Source organism: Aythya marila, assembly GCF_965140915.1.
Source record: "Aythya marila genome assembly, chromosome: 7".
Taxonomy (NCBI): Eukaryota; Metazoa; Chordata; class Aves; order Anseriformes; family Anatidae; genus Aythya; species Aythya marila.
In genome coordinates, this window is record NC_139048.1 from 33,249,617 (window position 1) to 33,276,132 (window position 26,516).

General features: G+C 38.2%; 1 protein-coding gene across 5 annotated transcripts; it reads left to right on the forward strand.

Moving 5' to 3' along the window:
* Window positions 1-350: 350 nt before the first annotated feature.
* RUFY2 (RUN and FYVE domain containing 2) lies at window positions 351-26,064 on the forward strand. Of its 5 annotated transcripts, none has more exons than XM_082765375.1 (18): window positions 351-425; window positions 2,773-2,946; window positions 3,387-3,504; window positions 5,046-5,147; window positions 6,345-6,468; window positions 8,670-8,731; window positions 9,308-9,373; window positions 9,903-9,972; window positions 11,183-11,284; window positions 11,955-12,071; window positions 12,707-12,874; window positions 14,339-14,436; window positions 18,367-18,486; window positions 20,281-20,410; window positions 21,020-21,114; window positions 22,567-22,615; window positions 23,535-23,612; window positions 24,359-26,064. In XM_082765375.1, exons 1-18 carry the CDS (start codon window positions 422-424, stop codon window positions 24,500-24,502), a joined length of 1,821 nt encoding a protein of 606 aa, XP_082621501.1. In that variant the 5' UTR covers window positions 351-421; the 3' UTR covers window positions 24,503-26,064. The 5 variants fall into 5 exon arrangements, with proteins under 5 accessions (XP_082621501.1, XP_082621502.1, XP_082621503.1 ...); XM_082765376.1 differs by having other exon boundaries at window positions 9,906-9,972; XM_082765377.1 differs by lacking the exon at window positions 24,359-26,064 and adding an exon at window positions 21,409-21,623.
* The last annotated feature ends 452 nt before the right edge of the window (window positions 26,065-26,516 follow it).

A 26,516-nucleotide genomic window follows, 5' to 3' on the forward strand; every position in this document is an offset into this window, starting at 1 on the left:
CTGTTTATTTTCCTGGCCTACTTCTATGAATAAACAGAGACAGCTGTTGCAAAACAAACGAGTCGGATCAGAGCCTGAGCACCAGGGCTGGTCAAGGTTTACACCTATCGCTTCCTTTTTCTTTCCTCCGTAGCGTTGAACGCTAAGGAGCCCTGGCACTGCAGCCTTCCTGCTACCTCTCCCCCTCTGTCTCCTCCCCTGCTACCCGGGCCCTTTTTATTCAGACAGCGACCACGAGCGGCGCCACCGCGGCAGCTCTGTCGCGCCTATCGCGATGGGAGGCCGGGGGCGGGTCCTCCCGCCGCCGGGGACGCCGTGTGGCGGCGGGGCCGGGCCGGGCTCACGCAGCGGCGGGGCGGGCGGAGCGGCGGGGCCCGCAGGGGGCGGCCGGGGCGGTGGCGGCGGCTCCTCCTCTCCGGCCATGGGTGAGCGGCGGCGGGGCCGGGCCGGGCCGGGCCGGGCCGCCCGGGGGGCGCTGAGGTGCTCGGCCGGGGGGCGGCGGGGGGCGGCGGGGGCCGCGCCTCAGCGAGCACAAAATGGCCGCCGCGGGCGGGGGGCGCTGAGGGGCGGCTGGCGGCGGGCGCTGGTGGCTCTGAAGCAGAGCGAGCCGTGGCGGGGAGGCTGGGGAAACGGGCGCTGCCTGCGAACAGGCCCTTCAGCCGCTGCTGTTTTGGGGTGAGAAAAGCCCTTTTCGCCACGTCCTACGGAGGGGCAGCTGTCAGAAAGCACGCCGTGTAGAATCCCGAGTCGTGAAGGAAAATAGCTCGATGCAGGCAGACCGTATTTTAAAACAGACCTAAAATGTGTTGTTTCTGCATTAGAAGGACCGGGCGGGAGGGCTGCTGATTAAAAGGGCGGTGGGTGTGGAACTCCGTCTGCCTGCGGGCAGGATCAGGTCCAAAGTCAAAATCAGGTCGCTTGCAAAAGGAATTTGTGAGATGCCTTTGGGCAGATGGACCGAATGCGTGGCAAGGGGGAGCTGTCCACCTGAAGCGAGCAAGGCTTTGGCTAAGACAGAGTTTGAATTTAGCACTGTCAGTACCAAACCTAATAAAGCAGGAAATCTGACGTGACCCATACTAGCAGAAACGCTCGGGTTGTTGCAGGCCTGCGCCCCTTGCAGAAGGGGTACGGATGCTGCTCTTCCTCGGGCTGGCAGGCAGGAGACAAACAAGCGAGCAGGGACTGCTGACTGGGGGAATCCTTGTCACAGCGCTGTCACTAGTTGGCTGCTGTGTCTGCCACCTGATTGTAATGCTTTCTGTTGAAGTGCTGGTAAATTGAGAGAATGTAAAAGTGGTTTTTAAGGTTATCTTGGGTATATCGCCTCCGTCAATTAATTTTTTCCCGGAACATTGGCATAGGTCAGGCTGTATGGTAAAATGGTACTTTGGCATTTGATGGGCAGTCATGAATACAGAAAATTAGAATGCAGCTTTCTAAGTTTATATCTAATACCTAAATGCCTAGAGCTATGCTATGTAAGAAATCGGCCAAATGATTACATTGCTGTTTGAGGAATCCACCAAGGAAGTGTGTCTTAGAAAGATATTTTCTTTTGAACACTGCTTCATGCTTTCTGAAATCCAGAGAGACAAGGATATTAACAACAACATTTGCAGTGGAAGAGGGAAAGAGGTTCGTGCTCCCTCAGACACAAATATATAAGCATATTTTGACATCTGTGTCGCAATGTTTAAATAGGTGTTCTTCATTTGTTTGCTTTTTTTGGTTAGATTTAATTGCAAATAGCAGAAACCAGTAAATCATCAACATCTTTCTTTGCCTCTTTGCAAGTTCCTTTGATCACGGTGAATAAACAGAGGGTTGCTTTGTCTCTTGTTTCATTTTGGCAAAATAAAAGGTGGCCTGAATGCATGAAATGCTTAATTACGAATGAAATTAACTGAGAATCTTCTGAACACTCTGGTTTCAGTAGCTGGAGCTCTACAAAGAGGAACCTTGTCCATTCTGTCAGATCAGAACGATTTTTAAAAGCTGTGGGAATTTTACTGCCAAGGTTTAATCTCCAAATGTAAATTTTGTGGTGTGCATTTTGTAAAGTGTATCAAGAACATTTTAAAGTGGAACTTAAGGCGGAACCTTTATTTCTTAAATGTTCACATGTAGAAATTAATCTGTAGTTATATGAGAAACTTAAATATTAATTTTCCAGGAACAAAAACAACACACAAATGTGCATATGTAATGTCTTCGTGAAATCACTCCAGATTTACTCACTGAGACTATGTGCAGACTAAAAAGGAAAACAAATGCTTCTGTCATTGGAAATTAGGGCTGCAGTGGAAAATGGCTATATATAGAAGAGAAATATCATGTCTCTTTGTCATTAGCGTATTATACTATAATACACCAAGTAGATGTTGACATCAGTAGAAATGCTGCTTTGATATCATGGTGAGGGCACTGATTGCTGTTGTGCAGCTGAGTGTTTCAGGACAGCAGTGATACCGGTGTTAATTTGCAGTTACGGATTGTTACTGGGAGGTACTGAGACAAGCAAGTAATGGAGAACTGACATTTCTGGCCTCATTTTTTAATTCACCTACTAAAACAATCTGTATGGGCATATGTTCTGGACTGTATGCTCTTCCATAAAGTAGTGTCTTATAGCTCTTACTAAATTATTTCTTGGAATTTATCTAGTTTAAGATAAGCATTTCTTTGAACAAGGCAGCCAAGAACCATTTTAATATTTTGCATCTTTTCTAAAACTTGAACCATAACTTTTTGTTCTCTTTCTTGTCCTAGCTGTAAAAGACCCGACAGCTGTAGAAAGAGCAAATTTACTGAACATGGCTAAATTAAGTATCAAAGGACTCATTGAATCAGCTTTGAGCTTTGGCCGCACTCTGGATTCTGACTACCCTCCTTTGCAGCAGTTCTTTGTTGTCATGGAGCACTGCCTGAAGCATGGCCTTAAAGGTGTGGTAATTATACTAGGTGCATCTTTCTCTTCCCAAACATGCAGTTTTTCTTCCTTTCTTTCTTGAATGAGATCAAAACAAAGTGTTTTTTTTTTTTCTTTTTTTTTAATTAAGAAGAGAATCAAATATGAATTGTCAACTGTTATAATCAATACTCTTATTAATACTTTACAACATATATTTCTACATCTGCCAACTTTTTGTTTTATAAACTGCTGTTGTAAGTAATCCAAGGATTCCACAACTGTATATGTGTATGTAGCTTATATTTCTAGCTAATCACACTTTTTGTTACTATTTAGTTCTAGCATCAGCAATAATTCTATGTTTGTGGCAAAGTAATTTGTGAGAGGGCTTTGGATACTGGTGAATCTACTAGTTGTTTTGAAGGAAGCCAGTCTAGTGTTTAAATGAATTCATACATTTTTCTTCCCCTAGTAAGAAAATCCTTTCTAAGCTACAATAAAACCATCTGGGGTCCTCTGGAACTTGTGGAGAAATTATATCCAGAAGCTGAGGAAATAGCAGCAAGTGTCAGAGATTTGCCCGGCCTCAAGTAAGTTGTATTGCTAAAATATAACAAGAAGATAAAAAATCTGATCTACAGATGTCTCATGATTTCATTTGGCACTAATCAAGCCTTTGAACACTAGCACACGATACTGGGGGAGAGTACAGGTGGTTCTTGGTAGCTGCTTAACAATTTTTACTGTAAAAAGTGGGATCTTTGTGTTCTTTTCTGATATCACTGTGAGAAAAGTCTCCTAAGTGGTAGACAAAAACAGTAAAAAAAGGAATGGGTTGTGTATTGCAGTCTGCAGTCTAGAACTGCGAAGAACACATGCTTCTAGTCAGCAAAAGCTGTATAAAAACAAAAGGTACCATACTGAAGAGGAATGAATTGGGCAGTTCTTTGGATTTTTGTAGGAATATTCTTCAGTACAGCATCCTTCTCTAATGTGAATTTATGCTGTAGACTACAATCTTCTTCCATCTCTCTGCACTCCACTTTTGTGCTAAGCGTTATAATTGACCATATATTAAATTCTGAAAGGGTTTGCTTACATTGTCATTGGTTGTATGGCAGCATAAGTTATAATTGGTAGCCTTAGACCTCAACTAAAGCAGATAGGTATATAAATTATTATTTACTCTTGTATCAGGCTTGATGAAATAATACTCTTCGCAAAGTGTGTTGCACTTTCTATCTTGATATAGCATATAGATGTGTGTGTGGTATTTTTTCTTTTTTTGGGGGTAGTGTTTTTTTTTATTCTGTTTTGGCTTGGTTTCCTTTTTTTGTTTTTATTTTTTCTTCCACATACGTGCTTATCACTTAGCATGCAAGCACTAGAAGAGGAGGATGTAAAGTTTCAGGTTTAATTTCTTAGATATTAATGTTTGCTATTTACATACATCTTCATTTTCTTTGTATTGTCTCTTCAAGATACCACAGAATTTGTAAAATGTATGAGCTCAAGTTAGAATTCACTGTGTTTTGAGAACAGGATTGAGAAGGCAGACTTGCATGGCAAGTTGTAGTGGACGTTCAGTAACTTTTCTCACAATTTCTCTAAAGTCTTTATAAGTGAGCTGGAGAAAGGAATCTGAATTGTTGCAGACATTTTACTTCAGCTAGAAACTGGACTTTCAAGGTCATTGTTCACGATCATCGGTGTCAGGTTAAGAACCAGGTCTTTACAGGAAAAAGCACCGCTCTTAAAAATTCTTTCTACTTGGCTAGCCATGCATTGTGTGAAAACAAAGTACAGCAGTGTGTAGAAAGTTGCATGCTTTTACCCTCTTGAGCTAAACAGCTAATTTTACTGGCAGGCTCCTTTGCTTTTTCTACTGTTCTTTCCTGGGTCTGCTTGCAAACCTGGCTGAGTCAATGAAAAAATTTCTTGTATTATCCCAAAGCTTGGAGTCAAAGCCTAGAAATCATGTCTGCACAGACTGTGTTGCTCAATCATTTAAAATAACCTTTCAGAAATCTCAGTTGCTCTACCAGTATACTGATAAGATAGTTAAGAAAATAAACTAATTGCTATATTGTTGATTTTTGAACTGCTTGTCTTCTCTATCCCCTTTGTCCAGAACACCACTGGGCCGTGCCCGGGCCTGGTTACGGTTGGCACTAATGCAGAAGAAAATGGCAGACTATCTTCGCTGTTTAATCATTCAGAGAGATCTTCTCAGGTAAACAATTAAGCAAATTCCATTTAGAACTTATTTTGATGGATTTAGTCTCCTGAAAAAAAATACTGTCTTGTATTTACTACTTTTTAATATACCTTTAACGTCGTACGGCATAGTTTCTGGCCTGTGGGCTGATTTCGTCCAGTCCTCGGGGCAGAGGGGACAAATGCTGTCCTCTCATCAAGACTGAGGGACATCTGATGAATAAAGAGATGATATTTCTCCCCATCATGGTAGAGGGGCCTTCTGCAGTGTGCCTGCTGTTATTTCACTGGTGAGGGTGGTGGGGAAGGGGTCCTACTGCGTTCCTCAGCCATACAGAATATGGACTAGAAAATTCTGTACAGGAGGTTAACTCACCCTTACCACGTGCATGGTTTTCTACCAAGCAGCCATTGCTTGGGGGGCTATTGCCTTGAATTTGCTAGTCCTTTCACAATTCTAAAACTGGCATTGCTCCCTTCTGTCATAAGGTCTGCTTTGTGGTGGGGTAGATGAAGCACAAAGGGAAAAAGGACTTGCCACTTTATTTTCAAACCTGTAACCTAAAAATATTTTGAAGAACTGTTATTTCTTGTAGATGATGCTGGTGTCTCAGGATGACACTGTTGGTCAATGGGTGTGGACTTTTCCACTGAAAGAACAGTTTCTTTCATAAAGTCTAAAACTTTATTTAAAAAAAATACAAGGAGGAGGAAGTAAATGTTGATACTCTGTGGCTTAGTGCAGTATTTTTCTTTAAAAAAACCCTTTCATAATTTCAGCCCTTTCCATATTTCTTTTACCCATTTACTCACTTGAAATTAAAGAAGCCAAGTAAGAGTGTTTTTGTTAAAGTCCAGAGCTTTTTTTTCACCAGATAAAATTTCTATCAGAAGTAGCTCAAAGCAAGTGTACAGGAAAAAAGTCTTTTTTAAGGTAAGATAAGCCGTATCCCCATCTTGTGTACCCTAAGCTTGCAGTTTAGATTTCTGGAGCCAAGGGTAGTAGCTATGTTTTCAGTAGCCTCTGAGACAAACTGCATTTCCTGCTTTTAAATATTCATGAAGTCAAAATATGGGCAGACTTTTTTGTCTTTAAGAATGTTGGAGTAAGGTTAGAATAAGAAACAATTCAAATTTAGATATCACTTGCAGTTAATTTATTGCACCTACATATACTGAATGTATCAACTTAGACAATCTTTTTATTTAACAGTGAATTTTATGAGTATCATGCGCTAATGATGGAAGAAGAAGGAGCAGTTATTGTTGGATTATTAGTTGGCTTGAATGTAATAGACGCTAACCTGTGTGTAAAGGGTGAAGACCTAGATTCACAAGTAAGTCAATACAGGTAACGTAACAAACATCCACTCTGGAAGATTTTGTGTACAATAAATTTCATTATTATAGAGCTGTGACTTGTTAGAAATCTTTCTAGATAGTTTAGGGTGTGATCCAGGTCCTGGATCTGTGGGGCTGTTGCATTAACCTCAATGTTGGTTGGATCAGACCTTTACATGGTGATAATGGTCGGAGAGCAAAGGTGAAGTTTTATGGGTTGGTGTCAAATGGATGCAGCAGTAGCAATGGCAGAGTTCTTCCCATTTTAATTGCATAACTCAGCTTCTTTCTTTGAGTATAGTTCACATTATCCCATTCGATTCATTTATTGTTGTTCTGGAACACAATAGGAGCAATGTGACCTGAAAAAAAGATAAAATGCTTCACACAGTGTAATAAAAGTCTTTATAAGAGTGTGACTGCTTTCAATCTGAACCAAGACTAGTATCAGTAGAGCAGCACTGCATGCTTTGCAAACTGTGTTGACTTTGAACTCTGAGCTTTTCCAAGAAAATCTTGATGAAATCTTTTTTAAAGGCATAGGCACAAGTATTTTTAAGTAAATATAAGATGTGTTCAGCCCTGATTGTATCCAGATATTTTGTGGAAAAAAATCACAAAAAATCATAATTGTTTAATTATGTCTGATTAGTACTGTATTTCAGCATGTTTGATGAAAAGCAATTTTTATATTAAAGAAAAGACGTAGCTAAGTGTTTTTGTGTGCTTTTGAATCATAGTTCACTTGTCTTCAGCATTCCTGCTAGTTAATATCTAATGGTTTAGACACTGATATTGACTAACAGAAGACACAATATCGAAAAGCATGTAATTCTAGAAACTTTATCAGTGTGCTTTCTCCAGTACTGAGAATTACACGTGTGTATTATAAATTACAAAACAGCTATTGCTAGCTGCACCTTTGTTTCTAGGTCACTTGCTGGCTTTGTTCTATGAGGGGAGAGAAAACTTGATTTGAGAAGGTGATAGTGGCTGCCCTGGGGAGGTTCTACAGTAATTCTGTTTATGAAGAGCAGTGTGAATAAGGCATCGTCCTCAGAGCAGCCAAAAGCAGCAAGTTGTATTGAGCAGAAAGGGACTTCTGAAGGGTTATGAGAGTCACATCCAGGAGGATGGTTTTGGTATTTCAGAAGAATCCTCTTCAACGGAGAAATATGTGTATGCGCATACAGAGGATTAAAACAAAGTACATTTTATAGAGATGGCATTTTGCCTTTTTGTAAAGGGAGAATATTTTACTTTAATAAGCAAAATACATTTAAATGAAAGCTTTTGGAAGAGGGACCTTTCAGAAAAGATGAGGAAAGACCAAATAGAAGATGGTGATAGGAAGTGTGCATGAAAGCAGTGTACAAACCAAGGAAACGTTAGACTTAGCAAATTACCTGTATTCAAAATCTAAAGGGAGCTCAAGAAGGAAGCAGTGGATCAGAGAAATGGAAATAGTTTTATAAAGAGGCTGCTAGAGACCAGAAATAATTGGTTTTGGTAAAATAAATGGTTTAGGTATGCTTGTAGGGGTTCATGAATAGAGTGGAAAGCAGAACTCAAGGTAATGTTGTTCATGGTGTATATGATTGAATTACAATTGAACAGAAAGTATATGAATTGGATTCAGGTTTAGCAAGCTATAAAAATATGAATGGACAGTTGAGTGTGCACACCTGGGAGTCAGCAAGCGTGGAGAGGTAGTGCTGTTTGGCAAGGAATTTTGAAAAGCTAAACATGGGAGAAACGTCAGTTTTGGGAGTTGTGCTGCAAAGAGAAATGGCGTGAAATGCTACAGAAAAATTAATCTCAAGTCTCCTCAATCAGTGATAGGGTTCAGTAGCATCTGATAGTCTCCCAGAAAAAAATCTTCCTATGAACTCTTGGCAAAGCTCCATCAGATGTAAGAAACCGTATTTTCTGAACTTGACTGAAGGATTTTTGTTTCACGGTGTGTTGTTTGTTTCAAAGGTAACATCGTTTTTAACAAACACAGGAGACTGGGCTTTTGTTTTGTTCTGTTTGAAATATTAGTGTTCAATTTTTTGAGCTTCACTTAAACACACTGAAACTGGACCAGTCTTTGGAAGCTGATGTAGCTGAGTTTTTAATAAATAGAGACAAGACCATGTATGACAACAGCAGTTACTTCCATGATATGAAACTGTGTACGTTTGCTTTCCCTTAGGTTGGGGTGATCGATTTCTCCATGTATTTAAAGAGTGATGAAGACATTGGGGGAAAGGAGAGGTATGTCCTCACACCAAATGCCTCAGTTTTTGCATATCAACAAATCTTTTCTCGATTGGTGCCCTGTTCTTTGTAGAAACAGGGTTCCCTGAAGATGAAATTTTCTGATCTCACTGTCTTGAGATAGATGGCACGCCACTTTGGTCTGTGTTACTAGTCAGCTGTCAGATTATTTGCACCCTGTAGCAAGCCTGAGCAACATCACCTGCTGCATTTACCTGATGAACGGTATTGAAAGATTGCAAGGTGGCAGCGTGAAATAACCTGCTAAGCTTTTAGCCCTCAGTTTGTGATGTAGTCAGTATATCAAAGAACCAGAGAGATGGCAGAGTAAATAAACATCCTTTTTCTTTTGAGACTGTATATATTTTTACATTCCATGTGTAGAAATTGTTTCCAGTTAAAGCATTGGGTCTTTAGTCTTCCACTGTTGCCACAACATATAAGTTACTGACTTCATGACTGTGAGACAAAGCTGTTTCATCTTATTTTTCTTTAAGCACACGCTGGACATTTGCATATGATAATTCATTACAGCATTTTGATACAGCTCACTTTATTATGTTCTTGCTTTAGAAATGTTCAGATTGCTGCAATTTTGGACCAAAAGAATTATGTTGAAGAACTAAACAGACAACTGAAGTAAGTATTATTTTGAAGTATGTCTGTCAGTTCAGGCTTAAAGGTAAAACACCTCTATTTCCATTTCTATTTTCCACCACAGCTTTGGGAGAGAGAACCTCAGGGAAATGGGTGAAAATTCTTCATGCTTAGACTGGGGATGAATTTGGGAGGAAGAGAATTTAGAGAATGGTTTTCATTATATGGGGCTGGGGGAAAGCAAGATGATGATTGCAAATTGCCTTTTAAGGGAACTCATTAAACATTTGGATACGATATAAGCTGTAAGGATAAAGGAAAGGGAGGAATGTAGAATCACATCCAAAAATGAGTTTGTGACAAGGATGACGCTGGGAGTTGGGAAGCAGTTTATAAACATTCAACAAAGGAGACTAATTTTCTTATATTTAGGAAAACCTCAAATAATGGGAGAAGACCTTGTAGCACTTGCTAATGGTTAATCACTCTACCTTGCTTTAAAGCTTTTGAGCTTGGTTGAATGAGTTTGTATGTAATTTTGAATAATGCTTTCTTTCTTTTTCTCTCTCAGTAGCACAGTTAGCAGTCTACATGCAAGAGTTGATTCATTAGAGAAATCAAATACTAAACTGATTGAAGAGGTATTATTTTTTAATAATATATGATACATATTATTTGCACTCACTATATTTATAAATATGTTTAACTTCTTTTAGTCTACGTCAGTTCTTTATAATATGTTCAGATGCTTTTAATTTGACTTGTAGAAAAGGTGCAGTAGCTGCAGGGGTTTACAGTCAGCTTGCTTCAGTAGCATGCAGCATCAGTAGAGGAGTTCTAGGAAACATCACAATTTCCCATTTGGGACAAAAACAGAAAAGAAGCCTTTCTTAATGCCAGCTGTCAGGACAATTTTGTGCTGGTGACTAGTCCATAATAGATGACACCAGTTGCTACATGGAGACAAAAAGTAGTTCAGCGAGCAATTTCTGTTACTGTTCTCAGCTTTAGCCAAATGTTTCTTTCTCGTTTATTCACCATGCTTATATACAGGTTTTTGATCTGCCTAGCTCTGGTTTTGTATTTATATCTTATATTTTCAGTTATTTCTGTTGCTTTGCTAGATTCCAATATATGTTGCTTTTTAAACGAGAGCACAATTATTTTTTAACCCAAGCTGATTGAAAAATAGTTAATGAAGTATAAAAGTTAAATGTCCAAATTCAGTGACTGAAGAGATAGCTAGCTTGCTGTGGGGGTATTAACGTATCCACAGAGAGGAAAACACTTTTTCTGAGTGCTAATTCTCAGTTTTCTGGTTCCTTTGCAAACCTTCACTTCAGAGGTGTCCATTTGTTTTGATCAACTGGTTTATATTTCTGTCATTGAGGTATATAGTATAGGGCCCAGTTGTAATGTTTTCCTCTTTTTTGTGTGTGTTCTCACCAGGTGGGAGAACTTTTCTTATGTAAATTGCTCCATATGATATATGAAGATGACCAAAAAGAATCAAATTGGATATATTTGAATGCAAATAGAAAGAAAAATGCAGGATGAGAAAAGGGGATTTAAGGGTCTCTGCGTCATAACGAAGCAATGGAAAGAAAAGCATGTTCTTCTTTACCAGACATGAAATAATGAAGTATCTTGGATACATATGGTGTTGTGTAATAAAGGTGACTCATTACTAAATAAGGGACCTTTATGTTTTCTTTAGGAATCCTTTATTTCAGAGACTGCAAGAGTAGGGCAGAGAACGTCTGGGTCTTGCATTCATCAGAACATTTATTTGTTGTTTTTTTACTCATAAACATGGTCAGTGTCTTTTTTCCTTTTTTTTTTTTTTTCCAGTTAGCAATAGCCAAAAACAATATAATTAAACTTCAGGAAGAAAACCATCAATTAAGGAGTGAAAATACTCTGATTTTAATGAAAACACAGCATCACCTAGAGGTACGTCATAGCGTGGTTTGTTGTCATTTGACTGTGTTTACGTTGCAACTTGAAGTAAGCAGTACCTGGCCAAACTTAAAACAGATCTTTAGGGAAAGAATCCGTTAGATCTCGGAAGCTTTATTATGGCATAAATATGTTGAAATTATAGGTCACTAGGTTGTTTTATCAATGTTTTTTTCTTTTCTTTTTTTTTTCTTTTTTCTTTAAGCTACATCGTAAGGGCATTTAGTACAGTTATCTGAAAATCTTGTCAAGGTAGTATATGTTTTAGTTGGTGAGCAGTCTATTCTGACCTGTCTCATTATAAGAATGTTACATCATTTGGAATACTTGTGTATACAATTGCTAAATGCTTTTTAAGCTGCAATTTGTAACTCCTTACATAACTTCCTACACAGGATAATAGGTAAGCTTCTTTTACAGGAAAAAAAGTAAAAGCACAGGTTAGACAGATATTTGGATTGTTCAGTATTGAAATAGTGTTTTGAAATGATGTACTGAAGGAGTACTGTACTGGAATACAGCTTAGTTTGCTCGTTTACTCACTTTTCATTAAAGTGATGACCACGTAGCAGAACCAAGCTGCTTTCCTATTTCTACTGTGCTTGGGGATTATGCTGTTAATTGCTAAACTTGTAATGAAAAAAGATTCTGCATATCTTCGTAGGTAACTAAAGTGGATGTTGAAGCAGAACTTCAGACGTACAAACACTCCAGGCAGGGGTTAGATGAAATGTACAATGAAGCACGTAGACAGCTTCGAGAAGAATCACAGCTTCGACAAGTGAGTACATTTTTCTAGGAGTACACAGCATTTCTAGAAGAGATTATACTTGAGAAGAGTCTGAAATTATTTCTAGTTTTGCTTTTGCTCAGGTTAAGCACTGCCTTTAATCCATTGTTGTTTCTCTAACTGCATGTAATAAAAAGGTTTTCTAGAAAAGCAGTTTGTACATTAGCATTTCTGTAACAATGTTGCTAAAGCATAGTAAAGAAAATAAAAGTTATTTGAAAAAAAATGTAGATGAATTGTTAGTAGTGCTTTGTACGAATGCTAGGTATTTCTTGCAAAACTAGAAATCCTGTAGTTCTATTTTTGTAATTAACACTTAGTCAACTCTATAAGAAATCAGTATTATAGTATTGAAATGGAACGTATCTTCCAGTATTGAAATGTGAGTTGTCTTCTATAAGCTTTTTAAAGCCTAAGTCACTAAGCATGTGAGTGTAATGTTTAGATAGTGGGTAATTACTCAGCAAAGTTACAGAGGGGCAGAATCTCTGATGTGGTGAAATAGGTGGTACTGCAGCTCTGTTAGAGTTAGCTTCGTACTTTTTCAAAACGTAGATAAAATGTTGTGTAATTGTTGAAAGGTTCTGTGTTGCATTGTGTTGGTGTGATTTTTGTGTGATTTGTAGGATATGGAGAATGAACTAGTAGTTCAAGTTAGCATGAAACATGAGATAGAACTTGCCATGAAGTTACTGGAGAAGGACATCCATGAGAAGCAGGATACACTCATAGGCCTTCGACAGCAGCTTGATGAAGTTAAAGCGATTAACATGGAAATGTACCAAAAGCTGCAGGTAAAGTCTGCTCTCTGATGATATGATTTTGACAGAAGTAAGAAAGATATATTACTGTTTTCTTTAGATATTGCTATTTCCTTAATTTTTAGTTTCTTTCCACTTTTTAGGTCAGTGTGCTTTTCTGGAATGTTACTGATGCAAACATGATTTCACACAAAGCAAAGTTTAGGGAAGTCACTTAATTTTATTGGGGTTATAGAATAACAGAGCATAAGAATAGGAGCATGAGAATAAGAGCATGGTCTTGTAACATTTTATGTGAAATAGTTATATCTAGAGGTATTCATGCTTCTTGGCCTGTGCTGTATAAAAAACAGAGAGAGAGAACTATAAAAGGTAGAGGCACATGGTGAGGAATTAAAGAGAAAATGAGATGTGAGCATTCAAAGTAGGGCATGGCACTTGAAAACAAGATTCATTGGAGAAAGCTAATTACAGCTTTTAAAAATCTGTTAACAAATAAAAAAAATCTGTAACAGTGCAATGCTAAAAAAAAAATCCTTTGTGAGAATACGGATCTCAGAGGCCCAAAATACATTTAACAAAACACTAGGAAAGTTTAGTATTAAATTATTTATGCACTGAGTAAGTTTTATTTATGGAAGGAATTATCAAAAACAGCACAAGAAAACAGTCAAATCTCTGACAGAATGAGGGGGAAAAAATAGTGCGCTGCTGAGATTTAAGTGAGTTGAAGGACAAAGGATTCGACTCTTCTGCTTGCAACTGTCAAGGAGACTGGACCAGAAGATGAGAAATATAAACAGAGCTAGGAAGAAAAATAAGAAGGGAATGTTATTCATTATGTTAGGATTTGTAGGTTTTTGTTTTTCTTTTAAAGATATACTTCTGGGGACTGTAACACAAATTTCACTTAATGACGTTCAGACCCACTTTCTGGACAATGAAATGAGTCAAGCAGTTTAATCATGCTGAATTTCCTGTTCAGGGACCAGTTTATAGTGTTGATCTGTATAGCAAGGATAATGTTCTCCCTTGCATTTAGATCTTCAAGCTGAGATTGTGATAGCTGTGCAAGCAATCAAAATTGTAAAATGTGCTAGTAAAATACGCCAGGTATTTTTAGGCACATATGGTAAAGTCTGATAGTGTGAGAACCTCAGTGATTTCCAGGCCGAAGCATCTTAGTTCTTGACTGGTTAGGATCTAGTGAGCTACTGAAAAATACGGCCAGTGAATTTAAGTTGACTTGCAAAATGATGAACTAAGAAAGGAAAACAAATAGAAAATACCTACTTACTAAATAGCATCTACACTTGTAAAGTACAAAACTACATGTTTTTAGGCATGAAATTTTGTCTAAGTACTTTGTCAAGTATGCTTTTTAGATGGGAATGTTTAGAAAGAATTCATCTTCAACAAAGATGTTGAAGAGAAAAACTCCATGAGGTAACAGTGCAATACATACCTGCTTCAGTTTTACCCTTTTTTATAACACAGGTCTCTGAAGATGCTATGAAAGAAAAGAATGAAATAATTGGTCGCTTAGAGGATAAGACCAATCAAATTAATGCAACTATGAAACAACTAGAACAAAGGTACAGGTCTATCTTTGTTTTTCTACATTCATTTCTCCATCCCCTTACATTTACTTCATTCTCACGCAGTTGCCACTGAAATGTAACTTCCAACTAGAAAATTGAAGACAGCTTCTGAAAGTACTGCTTCACTGTTTGTTTGTTTTTTGTTTTGTTTTTCTTTTCAACAAATACACTTATTCAAAATAGAAACTTAATCTTTCATTTTTCTTCGTCCACTATCTTTCTTCTGGTCCTATGTTTTTGTGCTGACACCAAAAGCTGTTCTTTCAGCTGTTTCAAAATTTGGATTCATATTACCCTTTTTCTTCCCCCCCAAATGAATGAAATGCAATAGAAAGCAAAGCATTAATATTGCTTATACTTAAGCGTGGGCTTAATATAAACACTTAATGCCTTCATGGATCATTGCTGAATTTGCTGAAGCTCTTAAAATTATTGTCAGTTGCTTTAGAACTACCATTGTTGTAGCCATGTAATGAGTTTTTTCACTGAAAGCTTGAAAAGTGAAAGACTAAAATTCCAGTGTATAAACTTCCGTTATGGTTAGATTGCATGTGTAACATAACATTAAAATGTGATGCATATGTTTAATTTAGTGGCCTATATGCAACATCGGTCTTTTTAATTGTAGAATATAACACATCCATAAACATTGTCATGTTGGTGTTTGACATGTCTTTTTTTCATTTAAATCTGATTATAAAAAACATGGTTATGTATTTTAAAAATTAGTGACATGAATATTCTTTTATTGACATCCTTTTTCCTCTTTTTTCTTTTTCTTTTTATCCTTTATCCCAATTTTTGTTTTTACTGTTTTGCTGCCTTCATCTGTCTTTGATTTTTGTCCACTGCATTCATGAAGTGACAAAGATCTGTTAACTCAAACTAGGACTATTGCAATGTCATTCGTCAAATGTGCCAGCCATGAAGCTCAGCACCAGTATAAACTTGTCAAAGATATATCATTCTGAAAGCTCCTCCTGATCTGATGTGTTTCAATAATTACTGATAAAATACAACTTAAGCATTGTAACAATTTTACATATAAAATGGTATTAGAAATCCTGCACTATAACTGATCATAGCTGGGTTCTATATTGTTTTCTGAAAGAACATCATCTCTGATCTCACTTTGCCCCTCTTTGAAAAAATAAGAGAGAGAGAAAGTAAATTATTGCACTATTATTAAGCAAATGTAAGCTAGTTTTCTAATGCTATTTAATCACTTCTTAATTGTGAAAATTTATTTTAAAAGGTTAGCTATCTTCATTTTGACTGTACATATTTATGACATTTGTTGCTAATCTAGCCATTTTTCCTGTTGTTTGCAGTACTAAAAGATTTAAAAAGTAGCCCTTCTGGCTAATATTTCCCTTCTCCCCTGCTTATTTCTTTCACTTTTAGGCTGTGTTTACCCCAAAAGCATGCTCTCAGATGTGTTTTTTTTTTTGGTTGTAACTAGCACTGTTTTCTTGAACAGCACGAACAGGAGATTTGGGGAAGGGGGGCTGAGTGCTGTTTCAGAATAGTATGTTTAAAAAAGGAGGGACGTGTAAAAATATATGCTGAGTACATACAGTTGAAGAATTCGAGGGTTTGGGGATAAAACAGCAAAAGCACAATTCCATTCTGCTGATGTGACGGAGGATAAAACATTTTCCCAGAGGTACATCATGTTTGGAGCCTGGACTTGGGCAGGGCTCCAGAAAGGGAGGGCAGCCTGCTCAAGCACATGAGGATAGAAGCTGTAGCAATAGATCGGATTTACATTTCAGGCACAGATCCTGAACTTGTCTAACTTGTTATTAAGCTGAGTTTCTTGCAGGTCATTGTAATCCTAACCTGTGGCTTTGCCCAGCCCCTTTTCCCTCCCTCAACCCGTCACTAGGCAGTCTTTACAAATCATCTCTCTGCTTTGAGTTGCTGCTTGCCTCCACTGCTGAAATAAGGGAGTTTTAGCTGCTGACTGCTCTTCGTGCTCTTCTTACTGTTTTCCCTGAAGTGTGGAAGGGGAGTTGACTGGGAAAAGAATCAGCAGGAGGGAGTGTGCTTGCGAAAGTGGGGGCAAGACACCATAATTCAAGAAGGGCTTCTTACCTTGTGATTATATGTCTTATTCCTTGGTTTGGAACCAGCAAGAGCCTTTAAAGCGAGCTGGCTACTAAAAAATTAAATAAATAAATAAATAAATAAACCCTTCCATCCTTGAAGAAAACCCAAAACAGAAACAACGAAGAAACAAGGTAGATATAGCAGAAATGGGAGCACTAACGATCTCATAGTCAATTAATGTGAACAAGTATCTGTCTCAGTATCATCCGAATCTCAAATCCTGCTGTGAACTCGATCGAACTCAGCATTTGTCTGAATTGCAGCTGTGCTGTTGGCCTTGGTGCTAGTCTAGAGGATGGTGCTGTAGCTTGGGTTGGCTAGCATGTTTCTTGGGTTACAAGCTGCCTTTCTACCTTGGCTGTGGAAACTGCATGGCACTTTAATTTGTAATTTAGAGAGGGTTTTAATTTGCCATGTCTTTTCCTGTCTTGTGTAACTTGATTCAGTCTCTTGGCCAGTAAATTGACCCTGCTTTTTCCAAGTGTTCTCCTTTCCATGCGTCTGCTTTGGCCCCTTTGTGCACTACCTCTGCAAATGTGACAGGGAACACACAACAACTGGTATAGCTGAGTGAGATAGTACATACTTCAGAAAGTGTTTTAGTTCCAGTCTTTAATCACTTGTTTACTGGTAGCTTTTGGAAATTCCCACTGGTGCATCTTCATCAGTGGAAGCACAAATGTGACGTATTGCTGACTTAATTTCTTTTTAGCTGGGAGTTGAGAGTTACTCTTCATTCAGCTAGGGAACTGTCAAATCAAGCACAGCAAGAGAGTTATCACAGATTTCTCCCACCTCTTACCTGAGCTGGCACTAGATACACGTTTATTAAACCAGACACACCAGGTGGGGGCATTCAGTGGTATCTTAAAGGCCTTTTTACTCTCCTGCCTCATCAAGACAGGTGTAGCCACAATAGCACAAGTTCTGTCTCAACACCTTCACTTTTGTTACGTTACATCCATCCTTTTTTTGGACTTGCAGAGGTGGTCAAGCAGAGAGAAACCACAAGGAGCTAATGGATTCCAAGGGGAGCTCTAGCTGAAGCAGAAACAAACCCCTAGAGTTCAGAAAGGAAAGATTAAATTCAAAAGAACAACAGCCCCTCCCTTCATGATTAATCAGTTTTATTTATCTTGTCTGTAGTATGGAGCTATTTAAACCACTGTAAGAATGTATTATTTTTAATACAGATTATTTAAGTTAATTACTAATGTGATGTAGTTGAGATAGTTCTCTAAATGTAGTGGGACCTGTCAGGGTGTGTCTCGTGTTAGGCTAGTTAAGTGTTTTGCTGTCTGATTGCCGTGCTCTGTGTTCAGCCTTATGCTTGAATTGTTTTAAGCTGCTTTTGCACAACACATGTTCTGCCCTCTCTTAATGGGTGATTAGTCAAGTACTAGCCAAGCCAAGTACTTTTACAGGGTTTATTTTAAAAAAGATGAGAAAAAAAAGGGAAAAAAAAAAAAGCTTCTAAAAATAACACAGGAACATATACTAGAGTAAAAAAAAATAAATTAAGGTATATGCTTCAATTCTAAAATGTATCATCATGCTTTGGCATCTGTTATTGATGAGCATAAAATAAAAAAACTGATTACTTACAGTGATTACTCTCTTACTGTATGAAAAACAGGAGCTAGTTCTCTAGGCATTGTATGGATTTCTCGTTTGAGTTTGTGAGTTTCCCCCAAACTTTGTTTTTATTTAGAAATGTTTCTATTTCCCCATTTTTCTTTTATTTGTCTTCTTCACCCTCTACACCCTAGTTCTAGCTTCAGTTTTACCCAAAGTTGATTTGAATTACACCAGATTGCAGCAAGCAGAGAAGGCTCAAGTGGAAGCAGAGAATGAGGATGAGAAACTTAAACAGGAATATGTGAATAAATCTGAAAGTCTGCAGAAAGAATTCTCCCAGAAGGAGAAACAGCTGTAAGTATACCTGTCCTGTTTGAAAAAATATATAGCCATAAACCTTCTGCAGTGCAGCATGTCTCCTGTGTTAATGCAGGCTGGTGGTTGATAAATGGTTTTGAACAGAATGTAAATACTAAAGATGGTAATGTTAGGCACTGGCAAGGTGACAGAAAATAAGTGCATTCCAGGGAAGTCAGGCTACCTTTGGGCACCTCTGAAATGACGTGCAGCTCAAAAGGAAGAGAAAGAACAGAAGTATTTTTTGGCTAAAGGTGCCGGCGTAATTCATTAGGAAATCATCATAAGCAGGGGAAAATACATAGTGTAGTAGTAGGAATCCACACTTTTAACAAACCCCATAAGTATGTAATACTATAAACTTAAACAGAAATGGCATAAGAATAGTACAATTGATCAGGCTTATGAATAAGGTAAAAGCCTTAAAAATGGTTTAATTTACCACTCTGCATGAGAAGAAACCCACAGGAATCAAAAATACTAAAATGCAACATAAAGGCCAACCCTCTACCCTTTCTCCTGTTAAATTTTTCAGTGCTTATCTAAATAAATATCTAATGTAAAAAGCTCCCTGTAGGGGCAGGTGTTTTCTCTGTGATCAAAATAACAAGTAAACTATTTAAGATAGTTGCAGATCTGTGACCCAAGGATTGGAGCTTAAATATTAGTGAATTCCAATCCGATTACCAGCCCACCCTGCCTCTCGTACAACTCTGAATGTTAATAAATTTGTTTAACTGTCATGACAAATGTTCACTTTACTACCACAGTCATCTTTGCAGATTTTGGGCAAAAGAACATTTCAGACCCCAACCTTAGAATTCTGCAATTCTGAAACCTCAAGGTCATGCTCACTTCTGATCTTTTCCAACCAGATGCTGAGGTAGTGTCCCAAATGTAAGTCTTTCCTTTAAAAATGATGTTGGTTTTAAAACAGGGAAATTAATGTGGATACAGGTTTTCCATCAAAAAACCTTGCATGACTATTCTCAGGCTTTTTTTCCTCTTCTGGTGTGTTGGCAAGATTTAGATGTAGAAGGTTGGGCAGCATGCTTCTGTCCTTTGTTTTCCGTGACATTCTAATCACCAACTCTTCCACAAAACTGATAACAAAACTCCAGCTAGAGTGGATCTTCCATCAGATTAACCCCAGTGCCAATAACTGGCCTCCTATTAAACTAATAGGATTTAGATCCCTCTTTATGTTGAACCTCAGCCATGTAGGAAGCTCAGTTAAAATAGCACTTTAAAGTCCTTCCTTCTTTAGTCTTAATTCAATTCAAATCTCCATAAGCCTTATTCTAAACAAGAAGATTAACACCTGAAGATACAATATTAAATAACTTCTGTGAGCACCAGAGATGTATGTAAACATTCTGTGTATCACCAATGGCAGTGTGGTTTGTTTGTTTATTTTAGAAACAAGGTACGTAAAGTTAAGGGAGGGCATTCCCTTATGCATGTCTTTAAAAATGCTTTAGAAGGTTGTGGTTAATCTTCTCTTGTTCATTTATTGGACAGCTCTTCAAAACGATGCCATAGTCTTGATCCTTTTAAATGCATTTCTTTTTAAAAGCACTTCCTAAGTGACAGTTTTTTGTTTATTACAATGAGGTCTAAAATGTTTTGATAGTGCCGCGCTATTTCTGTTTTAAAAAACACATCAGCTGTTTATTATGGTAATAGGATATTGCACCCAGAAATAAACTCATTTTTGTTTTATAAATGGTACTGTTGTGCTCAGTGATTGTTTTCTTTTGTTTGTTTGTTTGTTCGGTTTGCATATTCTAGGCTTCAACTGGAAACTGATTTGAAGATAGAAAAGGAGTGGCGGCAAACGCTAGAGGATGATCTTCAAAAGGAGAAAGAAACTGTATCTCATCTACGAACAGAAACTCAAGAAATAATTAACCTTAAAAAAGTAAATTCTACAATATAACTTCAGTAGTAATTTAGAAACTGACTTTAAAGTTAATTATGAATTTAGGCATGGTATTTCTAAGGATTTCTGCAAGTAGATAAGAGAGATTAGACTAATGTATTCTCACAGATCGATTAAGAAAAAAAATGGAAACATTGGTTTTCTTTTTACTCCCCATTTATTCTTCTTATCAGAATCCCCTCCTTTGAATAAGGAAAAATGAAATTCTCATTTTCCTTTCTCAGTTTTACTGAACAGTGTCTCCTTATGATAAACCAGAAAGTGCTTTAGGTTCTGTCTGACTTGGTACATGGCTATATAGTGTTGTTGATCTCTGCAATAAATTGTATTTATTTCCTGCAAAAATGCTTCAACTCTTAGGGATAAGAATTTAATCTTGAGTTGTTGCTGTTTGAATTGGATTTAGAAATCTTTATAGAGATTCATATCATCAACTGATATGAATCATCAGTTCATTTACTTTTGTCAGTAAGATCAGCTTGGGTTAGGAGCAGTTTTCTAGCCGTTAGGCACATACATCTGTATTTGCTAGGCTTTAGGCATATACATATATAGTGTGTGAATATTTTTTTTTTTCTTTTTTTTAAGGAGTTCCTTAAACTTCAAGAAAAAAACAGGCAACTGAAAAGGATATGTCAAGACCAAGAAGCTGCTCTCCAAGAACTGGCATCCAAGCTGAGCGAGTAATTATTCACGATGATTTCATTTGTCATGTTAACTTGGATTAAGAGAAATAACAGGATGGTGGTCATGTGAAGTTCAATGTATAAGACAAGATTACCTAACCAGTTATCAGGAAGAAATAATGTCCAGTTAGTTGAAGTCTGTTTATTTTTATTTTTGACTTGTGGGCTAACTGTAACCTCATATGCAATTGTGCACAGTGCTCTGATAAGGAAAATCCTAGGTAAAAAGGGTATAGGGGGCAGTAGGAGGAGTTTTTCATTGAAAGTGGCTGACAAGTTTGCATATCTTAGCTTTCCTAAAGAAGGAACCCAAGCAGAATCACAGAATCACCCAGGTTGGAAGAGACCTCCAAGATTGCCGAGTCCAACCTCTGACCTAACACTACCAAGTCCCCCACTAAACCATATCCCTGAGCTCTACATCTCAACGTCTTTTCAAGACCTCCAGGGATGGGGACTCCACCACTTCCCTGGGCAGCCCATCCCAATGCCTGACTACTCTTTCGGTAAAGAAGTTCTTCCTAATATCCAACCTAAACCTCCCCTGGGGCCACTTTAGCCCATTCCCCCCCAAAAGAAGCACTCACACAACCCTTGAGAATCGGCAAGAGCTGTTTATTGCTGGGACATCTTGCAGACAAGCCTGCGGGATGTCCGTGGTGTTTGGTGGCTCCAAGCTAATGCTTGCGATGGAGCCTGAGCAACGAGCAGGGGGCTCGCTGGGCACTCCTGCACTGCTGTTGGTGCTCTCGGATGGCAGAGCACAAAGACATGCTGCAGTAGTCCCAGGCCTGTCCCGGCAGAGGTGGATCCACTTCCATCCGTTCCTCCACATCTGGTGGATCCAGCTCCATGGGCTCCACGGTGTTGGGCAGAAGGCTAAGCCAGTCCTTGCCCGGGCTATGCCCCTTCAGACTATAATGAGCAATAAGCTCTGAGCACAGTTGTTATCCTCCTCCAGTGTTGTTAAAGTTTCATTTAATGATGTATATTCTGAATTGTTTTGCCATAACTAGTGTGGGCTTTCATGCCCTATATAAAAACTTACTGTGTATATTGTAGTTTAGGCAATTCTGAGTGGGTTGGCACTGGATTGCTGGGGGAAGGTTGGTTTTCCCAGCATGGCAGTCCAGAAATTTCAATTCCTGGTTCATACCAATGCCATGTGCTAGCTTTAGGTATTTGCACAGAGCTACGCTGGTACAAATTTCTTTTATCCATATAATCCCAAACATATCTGCAGCCATTCAAAGGATTCCGAGCTCTTTGAAGAGAGCTTGTTCTCTTTGTGTAGTACGTAGGACAGCATCTCCTAGATGCTGCTATAATATGAAATACTAAGTAGAAGTTCAGAGTACCCTGCTTAAAAGTTGTTAAATACCTACACCTTTTAAAGTTGTTGTGCAGTAACTAACAAAAGTTTGAAATAGCATTATCTTTATTTTTTAGATCAAAGCTGAAAATAGAAGATATAAAGGAAGCCAACAAAGCATTGCAGGTTGGTAGGATTTGGAGGAAAGAGATACTTTTTTTTTCCCACTGTCCACATTGAACTGTTTTGTAAGCAAGAAAAGGCTCCTCTCCAGCAACAGCTCTACAGGAGACACTCATTGTATGATATCCTCCAAGTGGGAGAGAAGCACGGATTCTCTGTAGCCTTAAGGAAAGAAAATATTCAGTTGTTTCTGATTTTTATTGTTTGACATAAAAGTATGTATTTTGACACTTCTTGCAACAGTACACCCTTTTTATTTTACAAAGTGTATCTGGGAAAATCTATGTAGCCAACTGAGCTTAAATTACGTGCTACTTGTCGGCAATCACTAAATACTTGATCATCCAAAAGCCACTAAAAATACGCTTTGTAACGTTGAAAGATTGGGAAGTTTCTTAAGACTTGCTCAGGGAGCACTTCAGAGCAGCGGTTGTGTCTGCACACGCTGGATCACGTGGCATGTGACCATGCCACCTTCTTTCAGTCCAGGTAAAGGTGTGCGAAGTGGTTTTGCCAAACACACTACCGTTTTTCTTAATTGGTGTAGACAGAAGGAAATGAACAGCTCTTGACACTGTCTTTTGTTTTTTTTTGCTCCCCAGCATCTTGAGGACTGTTCCTCTGTGATGGACAAGGAAATAGGCTTCAGCTTTGAGACTTGGATAGCTTTCTGCTTTTCCCATTTCAGCCATTGACCATCTTTACTACCTCAAGCATGTTCTCTTTGCACCTGTTCTCTTTCTCTTAGCAGTGTTTTGGAGCAGACTTACTCTGCATTAGTCCCTCTGTGACATTAGAGTAGTCTCAGGGCATTAAGCAATTCAGGCAGTAAATGCTACTCCTATTGATTTGTTTTGTCCTTTGGAACCCAAAAGTTTACCTTTATTGGATACACATATTTATGATCTTTTTTTTTCTCCAGGGCCAGGTTTGGTTGAAGGACAAAGAGGCTACACATTGCAAGTTATGCGAAAAGGAATTTTCCCTTTCCAAAAGGAAGGTAAAACTAAAACAATTTCTTCCAACTTTTTTACATGTATTATGAGAAATGTGTCAGCATCTTAGAGATGCAGTATGAAATGTCAACCTTCAGATGAACGTGTAGATATTTTCTGAGATGGTTTTCTAATTCTTTGATATGTGTAACACAGTCAGGCCCTGCTATCAAAAGAAACACTGCCTTTGGGTAAAGTGTGACAGAGGACCATACTTAAAATTATTCAACCTACTTTCTGGAATCACCATCTCAAGTGCTTGTCAGCTGTGGCACTGTTAAAATTTGACACGTGCAAGTCATCTTAGAGCATTTTTTATATAATAAACTTAAAAGGTTGTGAATTTATTGTGATTTGAAAGTGGCGTTAATTTTCAAGCTTTATTAATGTATGCAGAAATTTTTATTGTACCTATTTTTAATGTTACATCTCATGAGCTGCTTGACAGAGTTGTCCACTCATGCTTATATTTTTATTTGACAAAATATGTTAGTTCATCTTATTATTGGGATTGAAAAAAATCTGAAAAGTGTAGAAATTTGGTCCATGTAGGATTGCATCATAGATTGGGATTTAGATTAATTATCTTTTGAAAACTGATTTCATGCTTGGACCAAAGAATTGGAAAGAATCACAGCTGAGATTGCTCTGTATGTGTAGTTTATTGGTATCCAATTACCAAGTATATTTCCACTGCAATTTTTGATTTTTTTTTCTTGACAAACCCTTCTCCCTTCTCCCCATTATTTAGCATCACTGTAGAAACTGTGGTGAGATCTTCTGTAATGCCTGTTCGGACAATGAACTGCCTCTGCCTTCTTCGCCAAAGCCTGTTCGCGTCTGTGATTCCTGCCATGCAATACTTATACAGAGGTGCTCTTCTAATGTGCCCTAAGATTCTTTTACAAGTAATTTATCACCTTTTGGTATTTAGCTAATTGTGTAAAAGTGTACCAGCTACAGAATGTACAGCACTGTTTCTGGAATTTCAGGTAAGCAGTCTGAGGTTGCATTTTCAAAGCACTGTAGAGGAGTTTATTGGCTGCTTCCTGTTCATAGAAGTAGAGAAAATGGGATCCAAAGATGGAAAACGTGTTAAAACTGAACATGTTAAAAATACAGATCGCAGTGTTAGTCTAACAGATTACTTGTAAGCTTTTCTGGAGGAAGGAGGGCAGTTTATACAGGAGAAGACTCAGTGTTAATATGTATTTGGTAAGTATCTTAGTCGTTTTGATCTTGAAAAACGTGATATATTTACCTGCTTCTACAGGCTAGTCTGCAGCAAGTCCAACCTAATTCTGCTGCACAATTTGCCTGCAGTATGCTGCTGTGAAGTAAAACTCTGCAGTAGGTAGTTTTAAATTGTATTTTAAAATTAGTAATGAAATTAATGCAGGTGGTCCTGTAAGTTATTGCCAAATACCGTATTTGTTTGCTTCCCCTCAGTTCTCAAGATTTGATGCATCAAAGAATATTGCACTGACAGCTCTGTTCTTTGTAGTCACAGGTGCAGAAGATTTTATCGGACAGGTGAGAAACAGTGTCTTTAGGCACTGGAAGAAAGGAGTTGCATTTTGCCAAATTATTTTGTAAAATGAACTATTAATTTGGCATGGAGAGATGTTCATTCCAGTTGTTTTGCCTTACGTTGTCTGTAGCTTCAAACGAGGATCTGCATTGTTTTCATGTAAGTCAGACTTAGCTCTAGAAGCAGCGTGAATGTGCTGCCGAGACACTAGGATTAAGCACTGCAGACCGTGTCCTTTGTTGACAGGAAGGTTATTCCTGATTTTGTCACTACCTTTCTCAAATTTCCAGTTTGTTTCTAAATCGGTCTTTCTTTTCTTCAAGACAGCTTTTGAGTGTTGCTAGGTCTGACACATCTCTCACTCCTCTCATTGTTATCCCATGGTAATTTCTGCTGGAATGGAAGTCTTTATTCTTCTAGTAGCCAAATAAGAATACAGCCTTTTGGGTTGTATTTAGTATCAGCCTCAGTTTGATGTCACTGCACTAGCATCAAACTGTCTTTCCTTCAGCCCTTCGTGTGGCTGGATCCAGCTGTGAAATCTCTGGTCAGTACTGAGGAGCAGTCAGCAGAATTATCAACTCCCTGGTTCTTTCATCCATGGGCCTGTTATATTCCTACTGACAGGAGCATGGAGGCTTAGAATCAGGTCTTTTAGTCATTCCTAAACGTTGTTTAGCTTAGCTGTGTCTTTTAAGGATAGGCATTTAGCCAATATTCCAAGAGCTATCCTGTTAATTTTGACACATCAATGTAGTTGCTTATGTAGCTTTTGTAAAGGAAAGTGTTTTTAAAATTACCCAGCATAACTTTTTGTAAAATGTAAAACAAATATTTGTAAATCTGTAAATAGCTTTTGGAAAAAATAAATTTAATTGATCTGCAACTTAATGATGGGAGCAATGTCATATTAAAATTTGCAATTCAGAGTATTCTTGGCATTTTATTGATGTGATCACGTTGTTTAGAATGTCTTTGCACATGTTTGACAGAGGGGAGCTACCCTACTCCTTACTTAACAAAGCGCTGCTCACTTGTCTCCTGAAAGTACTGTGATTTGAGGATGTTTGCACTGTCCCATACAGCAGAATTTCATTCAAGACTCACATTCAATGTACCTTTGGTAATTTACACTTCAAGCTACTTTGAGTAACCAAGTAAATCCCCCTGCTCTCCCAAAGGTAAGTCTTAAACCAGTGTTTGCGTGTTTTTTCTCAGAAAATAGAATGCAGAGCATACTTGATTGAGGAAAGGTTAGAGCTGACACTATCAGACAGTATTCAGACCCTATGCTTTTAGAAAAATCTTTAAGTAGATGTACTTCACCTGACTCTAAGATACATTGTCCTGACCTTTGTTACCTTACTTTTAGCAGGCA

Bases quoted from the DNA above. Each gene is read 5' to 3' on its own strand.
- RUFY2 (XM_082765375.1), top strand. The intron at 5,148-6,344 runs GTAAACAATTAA...TTTATTTAACAG, and splicing joins ATTCAGAGAGATCTTCTCAG to TGAATTTTATGAGTATCATG. The intron at 20,411-21,019 runs GTAAATTCTACA...CTTTTTTTTAAG, and splicing joins AAATAATTAACCTTAAAAAA to GAGTTCCTTAAACTTCAAGA.